Source organism: Cheilinus undulatus, linkage group 9, assembly GCF_018320785.1.
Source record: "Cheilinus undulatus linkage group 9, ASM1832078v1, whole genome shotgun sequence".
NCBI classification, from domain to species: Eukaryota; Metazoa; Chordata; class Actinopteri; order Labriformes; family Labridae; genus Cheilinus; species Cheilinus undulatus.
This window is the reverse complement of record NC_054873.1, coordinates 4,284,177-4,305,356: the sequence shown is the minus strand read 5'-3', so window position 1 is coordinate 4,305,356 and position 21,180 is coordinate 4,284,177. Positions and strand designations below refer to the sequence as shown.

At 42.9% G+C, this 21,180-nt stretch overlaps 1 protein-coding gene across 2 annotated transcripts in view; it reads right to left on the bottom strand.

Annotated features, from left to right (window-relative positions):
* Nucleotides 1–21,180, bottom strand: part of LOC121515488 (metabotropic glutamate receptor 8-like) — a 258,625-nt gene that overhangs the window by 33,320 nt on the left and 204,125 nt on the right. For both annotated transcript variants that reach the window (XM_041796284.1, XM_041796285.1), the window contains exons 8-9: nt 5,409–5,548; nt 1,785–2,720 (exon numbers count right to left, since the gene is read on the bottom strand). In XM_041796284.1, coding sequence (XP_041652218.1) covers nt 1,785–2,720; nt 5,409–5,548 — 1,076 coding nt within the window. The remainder of the gene's footprint in view (nt 1–1,784; nt 2,721–5,408; nt 5,549–21,180) is intronic.

Below are 21,180 nucleotides of genomic sequence, written 5' to 3'. Positions count from 1 at the left end.
GAATGGGCCCTCCCCTGTTGTACTTATTGATATTAATGCATGGTGCTAGCATCCTGGCTAACAGTTACTCCAAGGTAGAGCTGAAAAGCATGTCAAGCTATCATTGTTTTTTTTTGGGAAGTTTGCTGTGTTTGGCCATTTGTTGCCCATTTTTGTTTTCCACAATTTTGTTTCTTTTTAACTTTTTTTTTGCCACATTTTTGCCCATTTTACTCCACTTGTTTTGCCCCCCCCCAGTTCTATCCTATTTTGCCCATTATCACCCATTTCTGCCATTCTTGGTTTTTTTTTGCCTCTTTGTGCCATTTTTTACTCCTCTCTGCCCATTCTGCAACACTTTTTTGCCTACTTCAGCCTTCTTTTGCCACTTTTTGCCCATTTTTGCTACTTTTTGCCCATTTTTTGTGACTTTGTTCACTTTTTGCCCACTGATGCCACTTTTGTCTGCTGCTCTTTGCTTTTCAACCCCTCCCACAATGTCTTTTAACACTCTTTGCCAATTTTTTTTTGCCACTTTTAACATATTTATGTAATTTTTCACCTATTTTTAAAAAAAAATTTAAACAATGTTTTATCCATTCTTGCCACTTCTCGTCAATTCTTTGTCTCTTTACACCATCAACCTATTTTTTTTTTCCAACAAGGTTGCCTCAGTTTCTTCTATTTTTTTTTTCTGGAATCTTGACATTTATGCACACTGTTACCTAGCTAGGAAGTCAGACATTTCTTTCCAAATGGTTTAGTTCAGTGTGTTAACATTTTTTAGCATCACTAAAAGAAGGTAATGTGTGTTTTGAAAGGGGTTCACAGTTTTAAAAAGGCTGTACTGCACTGCAGCATAAATAAAAAAACGTGTTGCTTTGATAAGAGCGGTTATTATTCAAGTTAAATATAAAATATTATTATCACATTTACATTATAGTCTATTTACAATGGACTATGATTTTGCTGACCTCCGTGGGCACCCTATTTTGGCAGGACCCCAGAACAATCCCCCCTTATGGGCGCGCTTCTTCCCACATAACATTCCCCACTGTCCCTCCCTGATTTCTGACTCCATCCTCTATCCTCTCAAATAAAGGCATCAAAGCCCAGAAATAACTAAAAAAAAAAAACTCCTCCTCACACTGATGGCCAAAATTGATATGTAAAGCACCAATCATCAAAGACTAATCTTATTCATATGCATCTACACACCACTCGCCATCCCACTAGAGAGGTGTTTAGGGTTTGGTGTCTCGCCCAAGGACAAGTGACTGCAGGAGCTGGGAATCGAGCCAACCTTCCAGTTGGGAGACAATCGACTTTTCTGAGCCACAGCCGCCCCATAGGAACACAAATTGTCAATTTGATAGTAAATCCAGCGTTGATGTTGTTGTAAGCTGTGTAAGTGCTCTTCTCGAAGTAAAGGATTAGTTTATTTTCCAATAAAACATCACGCACGCTTCACAAAACCTAGAAGCTTAACTGCGATAAGCAACCAAAGCTTTCCATTATTTCTGCAAAACATTTCACATTTTATCTGCAAAAACACTGCCACAAAAATTCAATATAGAAGCGGAAACTTTCAGGAATACTCCCACATGAGGATATGAGCAGAAGCTCCATCATAACAAACTCCAGGAGCTCATCATGCCACCATGAGTGTCAATCACACGGCCTGCATGTGTGTAAATAAGTGTAAATGCTGCTGACAGTGTGTGTTTCCATTTATAAACTCAGCCCAGGGGCAGAACATTACATTAAACATGACAGTGCATTATTTATCAGAGAGGCACACTCACCCGCTCAGCCGACTGTGCCGTGCCGAAGAAGATGGGGATGAAGGCGAGCCAGATGATGCAGGTGGTGTACATAGTAAATCCAATGGGCTTGGCCTCGTTGAAGGTCTCTGGGACGCCCCGTGTCTTGATGGCGTAAACAGTGCATGTGACCATCAAGAGGATGCTGTATCCCAGAGAGCAGATGAGCGACAGGTCCGAGATGTCGCACTTGAGGACTCCACGAGCGTTCCCAGGATCCTGAGTGCGCTGCTCGCCGTAGTCCACAAAGGTGTGCGGAGGATCGGCGATAAACCATATGAGGACACCAAGCAGCTGGACTGAGATGAGGGAGAAGGTGATGACCAGCTGGGAGGCTGGAGAGATGAAGCGCGGTGCTGTTACCGCCTTCTTGCCCTGCTCGAAGATGCGATGGATGCGGTTGGTCTTTGTGAGCAGCGCAGCGTAGCTGAAGCACATACCGAGGCCAAGGAAGATCCTCCTGAAGGAGCAGACGACCACGTCTGGAGCAGCGATCATGGGGAAGGTGATGATGTAACACAGGAAGATGCCCGTCAGCAGAACGTAGCTCATCTCCCGCCCTGCAGCCCGAACAATGGGCGTGTCGTTGTATTTCACAAAGGTGACGATGACAAAGGTGGTGGCGATGATGCCCAGGACGGAGATGAAGACGGGCAGCAGCGCCCAGGGAGAGTGCCACTCCAGTTTGATGATTGGGATGGGCTGGCAGCCGGTGCGGTTTTGGTTGGGTCTCTTCTCGTAGGGGCAGAGCTCACAGGTAAACTCACTGGCCTGGAAGTGGTATCCCTCGCAGCGCTCGCAGTGCCAGCAGCAGGGGACGCCCTTCACCACCTTCTTCCTCTCTCCGGTCCGACAGGGCAGGCTGCACACCGAGGCAGGCAGGGAGGGGTCACCTGTGCTCCACTGCATGGCCTCCATCTGGAAGGAGGAAGAACATGGATCAGAGATGATCTTTAAACTGAGTTTGGTACACCTTGTTGCTGTTTAGAACTACCTGTAATAGCTGGCACAGTCTGTAGCCTACTGGACTTCAATGCACAATAAAACAAAAAAATGCTTGATCGTTTCTGAGATGTTTCTACACCTAGACTTGAGTCCAGCTGTGGGGAATAAAACTTGGTCATGGTTTGTAAAGGCACACACCTCTCTAGAGAAGGCCTCACAGCTGGCAATGACATTAGAACAAAAACAAAGCCATGAGGTCAAAGGAACTGCAGAGCTCAGTGATAGGATTGTTGACAGGCACAGACCGGGAGAAGGCTATGAAAAAGTTCAGCTGCACTGAAGGTTCCCAAGAGCTTCCAGAATTCTCAAACGGAGACGTCTGGCACAACTAGAGCTCCTCAAAGAGCTGGTCGCCCAGCCAAACTGAGCAATCATAGGAGAAGGGCCTTAAGAGAGGTGATCAAGAACTCGATGGTAACTCTGACTGAGCTCTGATCCTGTGTGCAGATGGGACAAAGTTCAAGAGGGACAACCATCACTGCAGCCCTTCACTGCTCTGGGCTTTGTGGCAGAGTGGCTAGAAGGAAGCTAAGATTGCAAAACCATTGGATTGGCCAGCCTCCATCTCTGTTATCAGGCAAATCAACCCTGCAAAGCTTTAGTCTGCAACCTTTGTGGCAAACCAGATGATGTTCAGACCAATCAGCATCATTTGAGGAGAATGAGGAGGAAGCTATGGGCGGGGTTGAGTTGTACTGTGTACATTTCGGCATGAGTTTGCAAAAGTAATGGGGGAAAGGGGGGGGTAGTGTGGGTCTGTGTATACAAAGGGAGCTGGAGAAGCGGTCAGCTTGGCTGTAGCATTGGTATAGCGGCAGTTTAATCAGAACTGGAACACATTTTTTTATCGAGAGCAGAGAGCCACGCTGTAAGCTCCTCTTGGGGGAGAAGATGTTATCGCTCTCCTCCTGACCTCCTGGTGTTTAATCCGCATCATACTCCGCAGTTCCTAAACTACGGTAGCGTTTACCAGTCTGTTGCAGAGCTGTACATGCATGCTACTACTCACATGTTTTGTCGCTCTGATTGGCTGGTGATGGATATGACAGACAGAATGTTCGTCCAATCACCTTCTGAGAGATTTTTGAAAGTCCTGCCATTCCCAAATGCCTCCATAGCTAGCTTTCCCAGATGAATGTGAAATATCCATGCAATGGATGAATGAAACTGGCATGTCAGGTTAGACGGAAGCCTCTCCTCAAAGCAAAGCTCATAACCTGCCGAAGACCATCCCAACAGGGAAGCATGGCGGTGGCAGCATCATGCTGTGGGGGTGTTTTCAGCTGCAGAGACTGGGTCAGGGTAACCGGTCAGGGGTGAGGAAAGCTAACATCAGTGGCGTGCACAGACTTTTTCAATGGCAGGGGTGAAAAGAAAAAAAAAGGGCACATACAGCGCATTCTCGCCACTGAAGAGGGCACTAAGTTTGGCATGTTTTCGAGGGCACTTTAAACATGTTTATATGTTCTACAAATGGCACATTACATAGTTTTAAAACCGACTAACTAGACAGATTACTCAAGTTAGTTTGTAGTTAGGATCAGCATCCACAAGAACTGTGTAGATTCAATGTTGGACTGTGAAGAACACACAGAAATAAATAAACAAATCCCGAGGGGGTCTGGGGGTCCCCCCAGAACATTTTCAGTTAAGTAGATGCCATTTCCTGTATTCTAGTGCATTTTAACATCATATTAGCACCAGATAATCCTAACTTGTTCTGTGAGATATAGTTCTGGCTCAATATAGATCAAAAAGGGGCCCAACATAAGTCACTGCAACAGAAATGTTTTGCCAGGGCACATTAACACGCGTTTTTTCCACCATAGAGGGCAGTTTATTATGTTTTAACCAGCCAAGAGGGCAATTTTTTTTTTTTTCACCCAAGAGGGCAGTTTAGTGTGTTTTGCCAATGAGGAGGGGACTTAAACACGCCTTTTTGCCACCCAAGTGGGCAGTTTATCATGTATGAACCAGCCAAGGGGGCAGTTTAGTGTGTTTTTTCCACCCAAGGGCCTGTTTTGCCAACCAGGAGGGCACTTTACCACACGTTTTGGCTCTCGAGGGCACTTTAGCACATGCTTTGGCTCCCAAGAGGGCACTTTAGCGTGCGTATTTCAACAACTGCCCCCCCCCAGCACACCACTGGTTTGGCCTGAAATCTAAACGTCATGTCTAGAAAGAACCAGGCGCAGTTCATAACCTGCCCAATACCATCCCAACAGTGAAGCATGGTGGTAGCAGCATCATGCTGTGGGGGGTGTTTTCAGGTGCAGAGACTGGGACACTGGTCAGGGTTGAGGAGAAGCTAACATAACTGAGATACATGTGTCAGTGAGTTGACTTGCCAGCTGTGCAGGCCCTTGGATAAAAAATCAAACTGAAGTGTGTTCTACGCTTGATAACTGTTCCGTTTGCAAAGATAGTGACTCAACAGATAATAATAAACCAATAAACTTGGAGATTACTGCTTTAAAATCTTATAACCAAGGCTTATTTATAGCCAAAGTTGCTGATTGTCTGCAGGATCTTGTGTAAAAGGTGTTGTATTACTCCCACTCCTTTCTCTGAAGCAAAGTAAGATTCCTGATTGGTTCTTACATTTAGATGCAGCTGATTGGTCCAGGATCCGATGACCTTGTACTCTGCTATCGACTGGTTGTTGATCTGATACTGGAAGATGTCGTAGCGTCCCGGAGCGTCGCCGTTCTCATTAAAGGTGACCGGAGTCCCGGCACTTCCTGCAGAGAAGCAGAGAAAACAGCAGCTGTGGTGTGTATTGTGTATACAGAGTCTTGTGTTTGTATCACATTTATCTTCAGCTCGGGCTTGTTCTCAGCGAGTTGATATTTCATCTACTTTCTCCTTGAGTTTTCCTCCCGCTCTGACTCATCTTATCACAGCTTCTCCACCGCCTCTACGCCACACAAACCACACAAACGTCTTCTCGCCATATTGACTGAATCCTTCCTGCCAAGTGAAAATCTCACACTGTGAGACACGCTTTGAATTTAGCCAACAGTCTAATATTAAAAAGGAACATCTGACAGCATGAGGCAAAAACATTTTCAACCCAACTGTGTACTCAAGAAACACTTATTTAGAGGTTTTCAGGACTTGTGTTATCCTGTTAAATGCTTTCTCACCTCGCTTAGCGATCAAAACACCCAAAGAGATTAACCTTAAACCTTTTAAAGGCACCATTTTCATATCTTATGTAATTTCATGAATAGAGAATGCATTTTTCACTGATGAGCCATGTTTGCTTAGATGAAGCGTAGGACCATGATGATGCTGTTTTAAGAGAGCAGCCCACATTGAAAGTTCTGGAAAATCCAAACATGTTTAAAGGAAAAAGAAGGCAAAGGCCAATTCTGTAAAAAAAAGCTTTAACTTTATTCTTTTAGTGTGAAGTAAGATTAAATGCAAAGCTTTAGAAACAAGTCTGACTCATGAAACTGTGGGTGGGATATCTTGGAGGATGAGGAGGAGCAGAGGGTTTAACCGGCTGTTGGCTCAAATGTCTCAGAGATGTATGATGAATCTGTTTTCACTTTTCTTTCTTGAGTGAAAATAACTCCATGTGTCCAGATCATTTATCTTTTTGTAAAGGGCAGTGTTCATTTTTATTTGTATTGAGTTGTATGAGGTACTTGGAGAAACTCGGGGCATTAGCTGTCAGTGATTTCAGAGAGCGTTGCCCCTTCAAACAGGGTACAAAAATGGGTATGCTATTTCTGCATATTCATTAAGTTTTAGATAAATATGGGCCAGAAAACAATGTTGGCTCAATCATATGCTATAGCAAAAATTTTAAATGTTTGGGGTTTGTCTGGCTTTGTCAGAGAAAACAAACTAAGCTAAAACTAGTTATTCCAGCTCTGTTTTCCACATCAACAGCTGACACGAGGTTTTCATAAAAACGAAGATATCACGCCAACTACAGCTTATCTAAACTCAGCTCTTTGGGCCAGGGTCATTTTCTATCCTAAGCATTTGAAGAATATCTGTAAACCACTGGCATTCAGTAAAGCAGGTAACTCTGGATGGGGAGTGATGCAGGCTGCAGATGTCTGTGAGCTGCTGTCCTTGATCAGAAAAGTCCTAAAGAAATGTTGGAACTTAACATCTTTGCACACAGGGTCCATTATCTTCGGATGCATTTTTTCTGATCCATAACACTAGATGCATGAGCGGAAAGTTGACATAGAAAAGTACATTTTCAATCAGGGCTGGGCTGTCAAGCAGACCAGACTCATGTTGACAGCCCTCTAAAGCAGGGGTTCTCAACGTTGGGGTAGGGACCCCATTGGGGGTCGTGAAACACTGGGAGGGGCTCTCCAGATGTCTTAAAAAAGCTAGGAATTTTTTTTAATCTACACTGTTGCCACTTTACACCAATTTTACCAGATTTAAACCATTTGTTGTCACTTTTTCCACCAATTTTGCCAATATTAACACACTTTTGCCACTTAAAACCCATTTTTTTGTTAGTTTTAAACTCTTTCCATCACTTTTTACCTCCGCCAAGGAGGTTATGCGATCGGGTGGGTTTGTTCATTTGTTAGCAACATAACTCAAAAAGTTGTGGACGGATTTTGATGAAATTTTCAGGAAATGTCAGAAATGGCATAAGGAAAAACTTATTCGATTTTGCGAGTGATCCGGATCACCATCTGGATCCAGGAATTTTTCTAAAGGATTCTTTACTATTGGCAGATAGGTCTAATGGCGGAGGTCTGCGCTGTTACCACTTTACACCAGGAGATGGTGGACATGAGTAACTTCAATCCCAGCAGCAGTTCGCATCAAACACACAGAGGGTTTAAAGCAGGTAATTCAGGATAAACAGAATGTCTAGGTATAAATAACGTTACGACACTGAAGTTAGCTTTCAACGTTAGCGTCGTAGAATGCTAACTGGTTCACTATCAGACAGTGTGAGAATCCAGCCAATAAAAATGTGCTACGTCATCACAGCCAATCACAATGTGCGACGTCATCAGCAGGCCCAGCCCCCAGACACATCTGGTATCTACACCTGAGTACCCGGAGAGAACCCACGCATGCATGGGGAGAACATGCAAACTCTCCACAGAAAGGCCCTGCCTGGGAAGCGAACCCAGGACCGTCCTGCTGTGAGGCAACAGCGCTAACCCCTGTGCGGCGTGCAGCCCTCAGCTGAAGTTGTTAAGCAAAATATTACAGACTGTACCTTTAAATGTTAGTAGAGTATAAACTCTGTCCTTAATTAGAAATTACATTCAAACCAGACGACATTTAAACTGAAAGCTGGCGCTGGTGTTCAGTCTACATCAGGAGACGGTTTGATATTCACGAGTAAATCTTGACTTTAGATCTTTTCCTTCTTTTCTCAGCCTCAGATTTAAACCAGCATGTTCTATTCGGGTTCTTTTCAGGAAAGACAACTCAGATGTTCAGTTAATCCCCTAAACTCAATATCTGTCGTACGATCGTCTCTTTCCTCCTCTCTCAGCTACTGTACTTACAGTACAGCGTATTCACTGTAGAGCAGTGCTTGATTCCTCGCTGCAGGGCAGCTTTAGCTTTGGGTACAGCAGGGTTTCTGATTAGTTTAGAGCAGCTGAATCTGAGGGTAAAAGCAGCAGATTGAAGCTAAAGAACAACAACAACAGAATCAGATTCATAATGAAGTGAGTGGGTGTCAGTTTGATTCTGTCCTGCCCTGATTTCCTTCTTCAGCCTGAATAAAAGCATCGCAAATCACATCAGCGTTGTGATGAATCACCACAGCTCGCCTCAGGGTGAAGAACCCCACCACTTCATCCACAACCCCGCCCCCCCATCCATTCACTTCACTTCACTTCATTTCACTTCAGAGCATCTGTGCTGATAGAATCCACATCGTTTCTCCTCATTATTTCCAAACACGTTATTCAAGAGAGCTGAGGGGAAACACGAGCCGCAGCTTTGTCATTAAACACAGTAATATCAAACTCAAACAAACAGTCTGCTTCATGGAAGGAGAACAGACGCTGCTTTCACTGGTTTAGCTCAGGCCTGGACAGAACTTTAGAATAACATCCGCCCTCACCAATACCTTTCTCCATACGCCCCACGCTATCTTTCAGACCTCCAGTAACCTCGGGCTGGAGATCTTGCTTTCAGCGACGTTTGTGTGCGTGCATGCAGCAGTAATCAAACAAAAGGGGCACTCTAGAGGCAGGAGAGATTTGTCAAAATTAGCACAGCAGTATGAGCAACACTGGCAGACTTTTATGAAAACAGGCTGATAGTCAGAGTCCACAATTAGCTGCATCAGTAGGATGTGTCACTGAAACCACAGCATGACAAACAGGCCTGTCAAAACAGCTGGAAACAGAGAAATTCTATTTTAGAAGTAAGTGTGGAAACCTGGAAGAATATGAGTGAATGGAAACCTGTGAAGTTGGTTCGTCACAAAGTCTGACACAAAGGAGGAGCCTCATATCCTTATCGTGGAAGGCTTTCTGTTTTTTTCTGCGCTGAACCAGTGTTACTTTATTTCAATCCCGTACAAAGAATGCAAAAAAGGAGGTACTCTAGGAACTACACGGTGCCGGATCCACCCAGCCTGCCTCGTCTGGCCCATGCAATAGAAACACAAGAACATCTGTGAAGTTTGGTGGAGGAGGGATAATCATATGGAGGTATTTTCAAGGTTTGGACTAGGTCTTTAATGGTTAAAACACCAATATGTAGAAGCTCTTTAACCCAAATGATATTTTTAATGCTAAAATAGAATTATTATTGTTATCCCTGAATTTTCAAATTTACTGATTTACAAAAAAACTGAAAAAATAGTAAAGCACATTATTATTTCTTGATTAATATGTTAAATTATAGTTATTTACTTGCATTCCTGAACAGAAAAATGTTATGCTTGATTAATTTCTGACTTCTCAGAGAAGCCCAGTGAGCCGGCTCAAATTTGGGTATAAAAAAGGTGAATTCAGTTTGAAATCCCTCATTGCTGTTCAAAATGGTAACATGGAGAGCTCACTGAAAATGAAAGTCCGCATGAGTCCGCATTAAAGCACTTCATGATGCTGGCTGGTCTCTGAGACAAATATGACAGCTGGTCTAATAAATTTGTTAAGCACTGCACAGGAGCTCTTTGGAAACTCTGGACTTGATTTGCTCAGTTCATCTGGGTAATGTTGCAAAGCAGATGGATTTGCTGTTTCCTTGTTCTTCACTGGCGAATCCATCTTGTTAAGCTCCCGTCTGAACCGTTTGGGCCTGGTTAGAAAGTGACAGGACCAATCAGCGATGAGGGACAGTACTTTCGGGCGTGGCAAGATCGTGACGTAAGCAAGCAGTGAGAAGAGCCTGGTGCAATTATGGCGGAAGACATTAGCGTGGATGCTGCTAAAGCACCAGTTTTATCAGAACTTAACGACATTTCTTTATTAAAAGAAGAACAAAGAACAGCAGTGAGTTGTTTTTTTTTCAAAAACGACAAAAGTTTTTTTTTTTTTTTTTAAGGCTCTGCCATTTCATAAGCGCTGTCTATGGGAGGTTTACCAGATGGATGTGTGAAGCAAATGCATCTGACATTTCAGGTTAGCAAAGGGGTGGTTGCATGAGTAAATAAATGATTTTAATCAAAAAATTTGTAGTTACAAAAAACAAACAAAATGGAACTGTCCTTCAAAAAGAAATCCAAGGCACACTGTAGGTTTTATTTGTAATTAAAATGCCTTTAATTTACGTGGCAAAAACACTTTAAAAAAAGGCAAAGTAGATATGGTGTGCCTTAAGATTTTGGCTCTATCTCAGATGTGCCTTGGGTGAAAAAAGTCTGAAAACCACTGCTCTATGGCACAAATTCCAACAGAAATTCTCTGAAATCTTGTGGAAAGCCTTCCAAAAGAGTGGAGGCTGTTACAGCTGCAGAGGGGAGCTCCATATTAAAGTGTGTGTATCTGAATACAATGTCGTCTCTGTTGGTGGAATGGTCAGACTGCTGAACACTTCTGCCCATAAAGTGTAAATCAAAATTTTCTCAAATTGGGCAATAATTTTCAGAAAGGCTGTCCAATGATCAATCAACCTTACAACACCATTGGATTGGCCAGATTCCATGTCTGCCAGGAGGCAGGTCCACCCTGCAAAGCTCCTAGCTGAGGCTTGTTCCCTGCCAAAGAATGACTGAACCAATCAGCATCATTTGAAGAGAAAGAGGTGGTACCTATGGGTTTAGTTGAAGTGACTGCAAGCCTGTAAACAATGGCTGCCCTTGGAAAGATTGGCATGGAAGTAGCTATAACTTAGCCTGACACGCTAAGTTAACATTCATCTGGAAAACCTTCAAAACTAACCGTTTGGGAAAGAGCAGAGGATTTAAAAAAAACTTGGAGTGTGATTGGTTTTCTCCATCACATCTTAACGGGCCAATCAGAGCAACATAACACGTGATGCAGCCACAGCCGAGGTGCGCGTGCATAGCTACCGAGGAATAATGTGAACCATGGCAACTGTAGACATGTCAGTACACCACTTTTGTTTGAGAAAAGAAGACAACTCCGCCGTGCTTGAAAGTACTGCCCCTCGTCGCTGATTGGTCCTGTCACTTTCTAACCGGGCCCAAACGGTTCAGACGGGAGCTTTGCAAGATAGACACGCAGTGAGAAACACAGAAACGGCTGAATCCATCTGCTTTGCAAAGTCAGCTATAACTACAGTTTCAGCAGAACTGGACATTTCTTTTAAAAGAAGAGAAAACAACATGGTGGAAAAGATGTTTCACTCTTCTCCTGACTGTCTTCAGCAAGAGTTTGATTCTCCAGCTGGCTCCCCTGATAGTGATCAACAATAACAGCTGGGTATTGAATGAATTGTATTGAATTCTGTAATGTGCTTCCTTTTGTTTCTATGAGAGAGCGATAATGAATGTGACAGACAGATCATTGGTCCAATCCTCCTTCCAGATTCATTTTGAAGGCTTCTTTCCTTTCCTATGTCTGTATATTCACTCTGAAATCTAAATTCATGAAGGTTTCCTCCTTCAGCTGTTCAGGCATCCGGCTGATTCCATCCACAGTATGCTTTCACCAGAGAGTGAATATTAAGATGGTTTCAGCAACAGCTGCCAGGGAGTGAAGCCAAAACATTTAGAGCACCCCTGACTGACCGGCTGCTGTCCTCCATGTTAACAGATGGGACATGACTCAACATTGATATCATATTTTTTTTTAATATTCCGTCGTGATAGTTCAACCATGCCCTCAAATCCGCAGCTTCACCAGCCCATCTGCCCGTCCGTATATCTACTGTATATCAACACACGTCACGGGGGTTTCTCTGCATGACTGGAGACAGAGATGTGCCATCCATATGTATACAGAGCAGTGGTTTTGACTGACGCAATCAAGCTGTGCATGAATAAGTAATTGTCAGCCTCCGTGTGGTGTTCTATCCATCACCATCTTGTTATTTTTAAAGGTAGGCCAGGTAAGAGAAGTCAAAGATGTCTGATCAAAACAGCAGAACTAGATTTGATTGATTGATTGATTGGATAGGACTGCAGCCTCCGCACATGCTCATGTTCTCCACCAAAAGAAGTGAGCAGGGCTGAAACAGAGGAGTTTTAGACATACAAAAATCCAATACTGGAGTGTTTCTTCAGTTACAGACTTTGAGGACCTCTGAGACCAACATAAACTTGTCTTAAAAGGGTCAAATATGTCCCCTTCAAGAGCTACTGGAAACTATGTTTGGAAGTTGGCAGTATGGAAAGGTTTTGTATCAGTCAAAAACAAAGGCAACTGTGGATAGCTGAGCAGCATAAACACCAATGCAGCTGCCAGGAGGAGGATGGGCCTGAGCCAGGCAGAGTTGTAGCGGACTTCAGTGAGTGGAATTTACCTATGATCAGTTCTCAGATGAAATGGAACTATATTCAACATAGAATCAAATCAGAATCACTTGGGCTGGTGGCATAAGAACTATTTCACTTCCCTGTGAGATGGGTGTTCATGCTCAGGACATCCTGGCTAATCGGCAGCACTCTGGGATAAGCCAAACTGGACTCTATCCACAGTGGACTCTTGTGTCTTTTTTTCAGGATTACTCTAAAAAAACCACAATGGTTAGATTTTACTGTTATAGTGGAGGTTACAGTTGAGATCATCAGTTTCAGACAGTAAGACTCAGTATACATCTGTAATGCAGAGTTTTAAGGAGGTGTCTAGATGATGCAGCACTGGTTAGTTTTTTCTTAACCCTTTAAGCACCAAAGTCGCAAAATTGCGACAAGCAACACTGCTGAATTAAACAGGCTCTAGCTGCAAATATGATGCCTAATGTTGTTACTACTTTACACCAGGAGATGGCAGACATTAGTAACTTCAATCCCAGCAGCATTTGTGGGTGTGTTTCTATTCAAAGTTATGGAGAGAGAGAGTTTTGAAAGACCAGCCCCCGGTTGAGGAGACGAGGAAGAGGTGGTTGTATTTGGAGTGTAACGGAGAGAAAGAGAGTAAATTGTAGCGAGAATACTCACAATGCCGGGAGGAATAGAGGAATATATATAATCTCTGACATGATGTTCAGTCGTCTGGTGAAACCATGGGTGAGACCAACGGTGCATCTGTAAGCACCGACAGCCTGTCCATGCGCCATGATAGTCCACAAAGCAGCACATACCAAGGCCGACGCTTTGCCTTTCCGTGGCCGGGGAGGGAGGGGATGTGGTGGGGATATCAGGATGGTTAATACACCGCGAACAGTGATGGAGGTAGGAATGAAAAACACAGGGGAGGTAGAGGCAGCCATGTTAGAAGCCGTGGCCGCCTGGTGATGTCAGAATATGCAAATTAGATGAGTGAATTTACTCCCATCACAAACTTTGGGTCATACTAAAGATTGTTCTCATTTACAGTATACCTTTACCTCTAACCACTTTCAAGCTACAGGCTTTTGAAATCTTTATGTCAAAATTGAACATTTTTTTGAAAAAACTCTGCCGACCAAAGAGTTAAGATGATTTGTTGGTGTCATCAGTGGAGGACGGTATGCAAAGTTACGGTCACAGCTAATGAGCTAATGGGCTAACTTAGACCTAACAGTACTAATGTGACGCTAAGCACTGCTTTTGTTTCTGTTTTAACACATAGGTGTACGGTCATGGATGGAAGTATAGGCACCCCTGGAATTTTTAGAAAATACCCCAATTCTCCCAGAAATTGTTGCAATTATAAATGTTTTTGGTATACACATGTTTATATCCTTAATGTGCATTGGAACAACACAAAAAATCTGAAGAATAAAGACAAAATTGACATAATTTTACACAAAACTCAAAAAATGGGCCGGACAAAGTTACTGACACCCTCAACTTAACATTTGGTTGCACAACCTTGGAAAAAAATAACTGAAACAAATCTCTTCCTATAACCATCAACAAGCTTCTTACACCTCTCAGCTGGAATTTTAGACCGCTCTTGTTTTGCAAACTGCTCCAGGTCTCTCAGATTTGAAGGGTGCTTCTTGCAACAGTAGTTTTGAGATCTCTCCATAGGTGTTCAATGGGATTTAGATCTGGACTCATTGCTGGTCACTTCAGAACTCTCCAGCTTTGTCTCCAAACATTTCTTGGTGCTTTTTGAGGTATGTTTGGGGTCATTGTCCTGCTGGAACACCCATGATTTCACCTCAGATTTCATGATTCCTTGCAAACAGTCAAGGCACCCAGTGCCAGAGGCAGCAAAATAACCCCAAAAAATCTTGAACCTCCACCATGTTTGACTGTAGGTACTGTGTTCTTTTCTTTGTAGGCCTCATTCCGTTTTCTGTAAACAGTAAAATGACGTGCTTTTCCAAAAAGCTCTACCTTAGTCTCATCTGTCCACAAAATGTTCTCCCAGAAGGATTGAGGCTTACTCAGGTACATTTCTGCAAACTCCAGTCTGGCTTTTTATGTCTCTTTGTCAGGAGTGGGGTTCTCCTCAGTCTCCTGCCATAGCGCTTCATCTCATTCAGATGACCACGTATGGTCCGAGCTGACACTTTTGCACCCTGAGTCTGCAGGACAGCCTGAATTTGTGTGGAAGTTGACTGAGGATGTTTATCCACCATTCCAACTATCCTGCGTTGCATTCTTTTGTCAATTTTTCTCTTCCATCCACATCCAGGGAGATTAGCCACAGTTCCATGGGTTAAAAACTTCTTGATTATTTTACACACAGTGGACGAAGGAATATCAAGATCTCTGGAGATGGTCTTGAAACCTTGAGATTGTTCATATTTTTCCACTATTTTGCTTCCTAAGTCCTCAGACAATTCTGGACTCTTCTTTCTCTTCTCCATGCTTGGTGTGACACACACAGGCACACAACACAAAGGTTGAGTCAACTTTTAGACATTCTAACTGGCTTCAGGTGTAATTTCTAGATTGCCAGCACCTGTTACTGCCACAGGTGAGCTTAAATGAGCATCACATGCTGGAAATAAAATGATTTAGCCACAGTTTTAAAACGGTGCCAATAACTTTTTCCGGCCCATTTTTTTAGCTTAGTGTAAAATTGTGTCAATTTTGTCTTTTTCTTTTGATTTTTTGTGTTGCTCCAATGCACATAAAGGAAATAAACACAAAAATAAACCAAAAACATTTGTAATTGCAACAATTTCTGGGAGAAATGGTGTATTTACAGGAAAAATACTTTCGTCCATGACTGTATGTGTCCTAGCAGTCTGCATTAACAAGGTAACAATCTTATCAGCTCCCATCCCTACTGACTGATGCAAATGGGACTAATACCACTGATTTTTAAAAAGAATGTAGAATTATAGGATTGAAGATTTTTACCTGATGACAGTGGTTAGATCTCACCTTAAAAGAGGAACATTTTCACCTACTAGGGATGGGGCTTGGTGTTTGTTGCAAAAATAAACAACACAGAAGAGGAATATTAATAGTAAGGCGCTATCAAAACCTCAGAACTTCTGCTGACAGGGAGCTTAAATAGATTAATATAGAAAAATATATATCAATAGAGTATAAAGAGAAGAAAAAGGTGCAATGCAGTACAACACTGTTTCACTCAAAGTTCAGAACTTCAGAAACAAACAGCTGAGCTCTTTTTGCTTGTTTCCTCTTCCTGCTTTGTTCAGCGATTTCTAAAAAAGCTGCATATTTGAAGTGAAGTCACAGTGGGAGATGAGCTCTTCACATATTCATCACTTAACTCACCTACAGTATCGGCCCTCCCCCTCCTCCCTCTCCGATCTGACTGTAAATGTGTCCTCTGCAGGCTCAGTCATGCTGCATCGCTCTTAGAAACAGCAAACAAGCTTTTATCGCCTCTTTGTAAGCATTTGCTGTCCACAAGATTTAAGTGGGGATGTCCCTGACGTGCCCCCCCCCCAATCGTGTTCGAGTAGGACGTTAACAGAAGACGGCTTCAGCAGAGCGAGCGCTAACATTAGCACAAGTGTCTCGATTAGCCTCCCGATGCTCCTCTAAAAATAAGCACACAGGCGAGCGAGGAGCACACGGGTGAGCTGGCGATTAGCTCGCGGCCGATGTCGCCACAGAGCCACGCTCCATCCTGGATTCACCACATTGCGTACATGGAATTATGGGTAACCCCACTGCCCTGGGATCAGAGAAGTGAAGCGTAAGAGGAGAGAGGAGCAGCTCGAGTTTGATTTATGTCAATGTTTGATGTATGTGAGGGTTCAGCTGAGCGTGCTGCTTGCAGATTCACACAGGAAAGGTCCAAACACAGCGTGACATGAGTGTGTGAGGCTTTAATAAGCTCAATCAGGCACAAACCACACATGAGCCACATGCTGCTGAGCCAGGGTGACTGTGGTGACATGCAGCCCAGAACCTGGATCCTCACTGAGATCTTAACGTTAACTCAGCAGCATCTTACTGTCACCCTGAGTCCATAATATAAAAAATAAAGGCCAAAAATGAGCTTTCCCTCACAAAGAAGGAGCTACCTCTCCTGGAACCCCAAATATCAGCAATTTCATCTTCTAACTGAACAGATCAATGACATTTAGATCTTTAAGGCTTAAGCAGCACGTTGAAGCATGCAGAATATTGTAAGAAAAACCCATCTGGAATAAGAAAGAGCTTTGTGGTTGCTTTCTGTTCTTATCTGCACTTTGATGATGGTGGCCTTCTCGACAGGAGGCCTTAGGACAGGACGAACCGCCAGTGAGAGACAGCCTTTGAAACTGATGACAGAATGTGATGTTTGTCCATGCCCCAAGAAGCAACATGAATCAGACAATCTGATTGGATACCACAAGCCAAAGGGAGGTTCTGAATTTAAACACGTCAGATCAGGTGAATGTTAAAAAAACTCTTAAAGTCCATAAATCCAATGGGAATTCCTGATTCTGAGACGGAGTAAGTGAGTGAGCATCAGGGACAAATAGGTCATTTCCACCAAGCGGTCCGGCTCAGTTTGGTGTGGAATGGCACGCATTTTTTTGCATTTCCATAGAGCAAAAGTTTGAAAGGGTCCCAAAAAACGACCCTTACCGTCCCACTTTTCGGCACCCTTCCGTAGGGGTGCCAATCTTACCTACCCGTACAAAAAAGGTGGAGCTACACACACAACAATAGGGGCTGCACTGACGTCACATCAGCGCGCAACTCAGCTGCTTGCCTCCGGGCTACAAACACGGAAGTCTGTGCTGTGAAAAGCGGGCGAAAACAGGAGAAATATGGACTACTATCTGCCTAAATGGGAAATGTTTGGACTCGACGGAGATCCAAACGGTATGGATATTGATATTTGGCCACAAATCAAGTTTCCTGATGTTTATCTGGACCTGATTTTCAGAACACAAAGCAGAGCCCGAAGGCTCACATCAGCCTGATCCATTCACGATGGATGAGAAACTAAATTAATGCTGAAGTTTTACGAAGCATAAAAAAGTTGATTCTCATCTGTAAATAGTTGTTAATCTACTTCTTACCTTAGGTAACCTGTGAAAACATCGCTCTGTGGTTGTTGAACGTGTTTGTGAAACTTTAGGCTGCAGACTATTTTAAAACAAGATCAGCACACCCCGGATTTCTGACTTAATCTAGTTTGATTTTTAATACCAGCTGAACTTTTACTTTATTTTTAATGCGGCGAATTCTCATAGTACAGCTCTAAACTTTCATATTTTGACGTGTAAACTGTTCTAGACTAGATATATTCACATATGATGTAGCGTTACGACTCAAACTGTCTCTGTACACTCGTTCCATCAGCTGAGGATCTTTACTGACAGCGGTTAACATCATTAAAATGTTTTTTTTTTTTTTTTTTAAAGCCCTTTCAGCTGAAATAAAGCTGTTTTCTGCTTATTCCCAACTGATTTCTGTCACTCATCCTTTCTATAACTCTGCGGCTGGACCAGCAGACTTGCGCTGTCTGTGCCATGCATGCTTTTACAGCCCGCCCACCAAGTGAGAACACGGGTGTCTGTGGAAACGCAAACTATTTTGGGGTTTAGCGTACCAAACCATACCAAACCAAACTGAACTGAATCAAACTGGACCCCTCGATGGAAACACTGCTAAAGTCAACCTAAATTGCTGCTGAAGTATTCTGACCAAATGAGAGCAGCACGCTGTGGCACGTCCTTCTTTCAGGTCCGGGCTTTGACTCGGCCACTCCAGAACATTCCTCTGGTTGTCTTTAAACCATTTCTGTGCAGCTTTCGCTGTATGCCTCGTGTCACTGTCTTGCTGGAAAATAGATGGTTCTCTTGCAGACTTGCAGTTCTCCAAAAAATATCCCTATATTTTGCCACATTCCAAGGCCAACTGCTGAGAGGCATCCCCACAGCATGATGCTGCCACCACCGTGCTCCACAGTGGAGATAGTGTGTTTATGGTGATGTGCTGTAAAGTACCATTCTGGTCTCATCAGACTAAAGAACTTTCTTCCTCCTGACCACGGAGTCTCCCACATGTCTTTTGGTGAACTCTAGTCTAGATTGAATCTGAGTTTTCTTTAACAGTGTCTTTCTCTTTGCCATTCTCCAATAAAGTCTTGACTGGTGAAGAACAAGTGTTAATTTCGGCAGCTGTTTTTAGATTTAGTATTATTTTTTAGTCAGGAATAGTTTTAGCTTTAGTCACATTTTAGTCCTGTTCACCCTTCATAGTTTTAGTCGATAAAAAGTCCTTACATATTGGTGCATTTGGGGTATATTAAAGAGGGAGTATGTTTTTCACTGCACTCATGCTTTTTGTCTGTTTTACATTGCTAATTAAATAAACATTTCTCCTTTAAAGGACCCATTCATTTAGATTTCTCACCATAAACTAAAATTCTGATTGTCTCCATGCAACCTCAAACACATCATGATAAGTTAACTTCATCCTACTTGAACTGTCAGAAGTCTAACTGTCTTTAAACACATCATAATGTTAGGATACATTGTCTCCTTTGGCTCGCTAGTTAGCTATGTTTCACCAATTGTAACGCGTATTTCATCTTTGGGTTAATATTTTTAACTAATGGGACCTAGAACAAGGTTTTGGAGTTTCCTTTATCTCCAGAACTCAGACCAAGACTGAGCAGGATGACTGTACAGCAGCAACAGAAGCTAATATTAGGAGTCTATGCTACTCAACAGCTGGTGGAGATTTTCAACAATTCAAAGGTAGGCTGGCTGCATTTTAGTTTAATGTCTTGTAAAGACAACCACTAGAATACAGAGAAAAGCTCGCATTTAATCTACCAATCAGCTTTTTCTCTCTCTCATGTTGCCATCACTGCTCCTGCTCTTTCTCCTCTGGTTGTTTTAAAAGGAACCCTGCATGATCAGACAAGTTCACCTTGTTGGATAGATATTTGTATCACTCATATGTATACTTGTCTAAAAAATCTCACTAGATATCTGTATTGAGTAAATTTAAGCTTATAAACTCACCAGGAGGCCGCCATCTTTTGGTCTACACTGGTACTGGTACGTCACTAGCTCTCCTCACCGTTGCTAAGCAGTAACTGTTTTTCAGATGGTTTTGCTGCTTGCAGCTGTTGCTGCCATCACAGCTTTCATACCAGACACAAGTTTGCTGCGTGTTGGTTTTGTCTCCCTGCTGTCAAAGCTCTGTCATTCCTCCTAAGTTTTACCTCAGTAAAACTCCCTACAAGTGACTGGATTCAGTGTACAGTGGAAGCATGCTGGGAGCTTTTCAAAATAAAAGCATCATGTATGTACGAAGGGAGTTTCTCCAAAGAAATGCTAAAGAGGGCTTTTACTTTGAATAGTGCAAACAGGAAGTGCTTTCGTGCTGAGTTTACCTGAACTGTGTGGAAACAGAAAGCTTCATAAATAGTAGAAGTCTGGGGAACAACTTTATCAAACAGACACATTTTAGCTCGTGACCCTCATCTGGTTCATCAAGAAACAGATTTCAAACATATTCTACCAATGTGGACAGACATATTTGCTACAACAAGGTAAATATGGCTCTTTATCATTTTCCTGTCTAGATGGACAGATAACTGCTTGGGGTGCAAGGAAAAAACAGAAGAGACCTCAAATCTTAAAATTCACTGTGTGTGAGATGGGCAGCCCTAACACTGGCTGCCAGTCTGAAACAGTGGTTACTGCAGAGGAACGGTGAGGAGCGTTGCAGCACTGTGATGTCACACTGCCAGCGTGGACCAAAACATGGCGGCCTCCTGGTGAGTTTATAAACTCAAATTACTCAAAATGCAGATATCTAGTGTTTTTTTTAGTTCAATGTACATAAGAGAGATACAAATCTCTCTTCAACAAGATGAACTTGTCTGATCATGCGGGGTTCCTTTTAACAGACACAGAGGAGAAATATCACAGAATCTGAATGTCCATCAGTCTGGACATTTTAGTCTCATCTTTGTTACAGAGTTTTTAATCATCAGTAATCTATTTTTAGCCCGTCTCCGTCCTGTCTTCCTTGTTGGAAAAACGTTGTTAGCATTTGTCGTCATAGCGTTTGTTAACAAAATTAAGGTTGTGAAGAACCCGGCCAACAGTTGTTGTCTGCAGAGTCTCTCCCATCTCAGCTGCTGAAGCTTGGAACTCCTTCAGAGTAGTCCTAGGTGTCTTGGTGGCCTCTCTCACTAGTCTCCTTCTTGCACGCCCACTCAGTTTGTGAGGACGGTCTGATCTAGGCAGATTTACACTTGTGACATATTCCCTCTGTTTTGCTATCTCGAGCATGTTTACATATGAGTTTTATACTTAAGTTCATTAATGCGCTCTGTGCCTTTTAAATAAATAGACAAATAAATAAATCAGACACTTGGGCCTATGCTGACTTTAGTCGGTACAATTTTCTCGCCATGTGTACCCCCATTGTGCAAACATGATCACTTCTGGGAGTCGATGCATG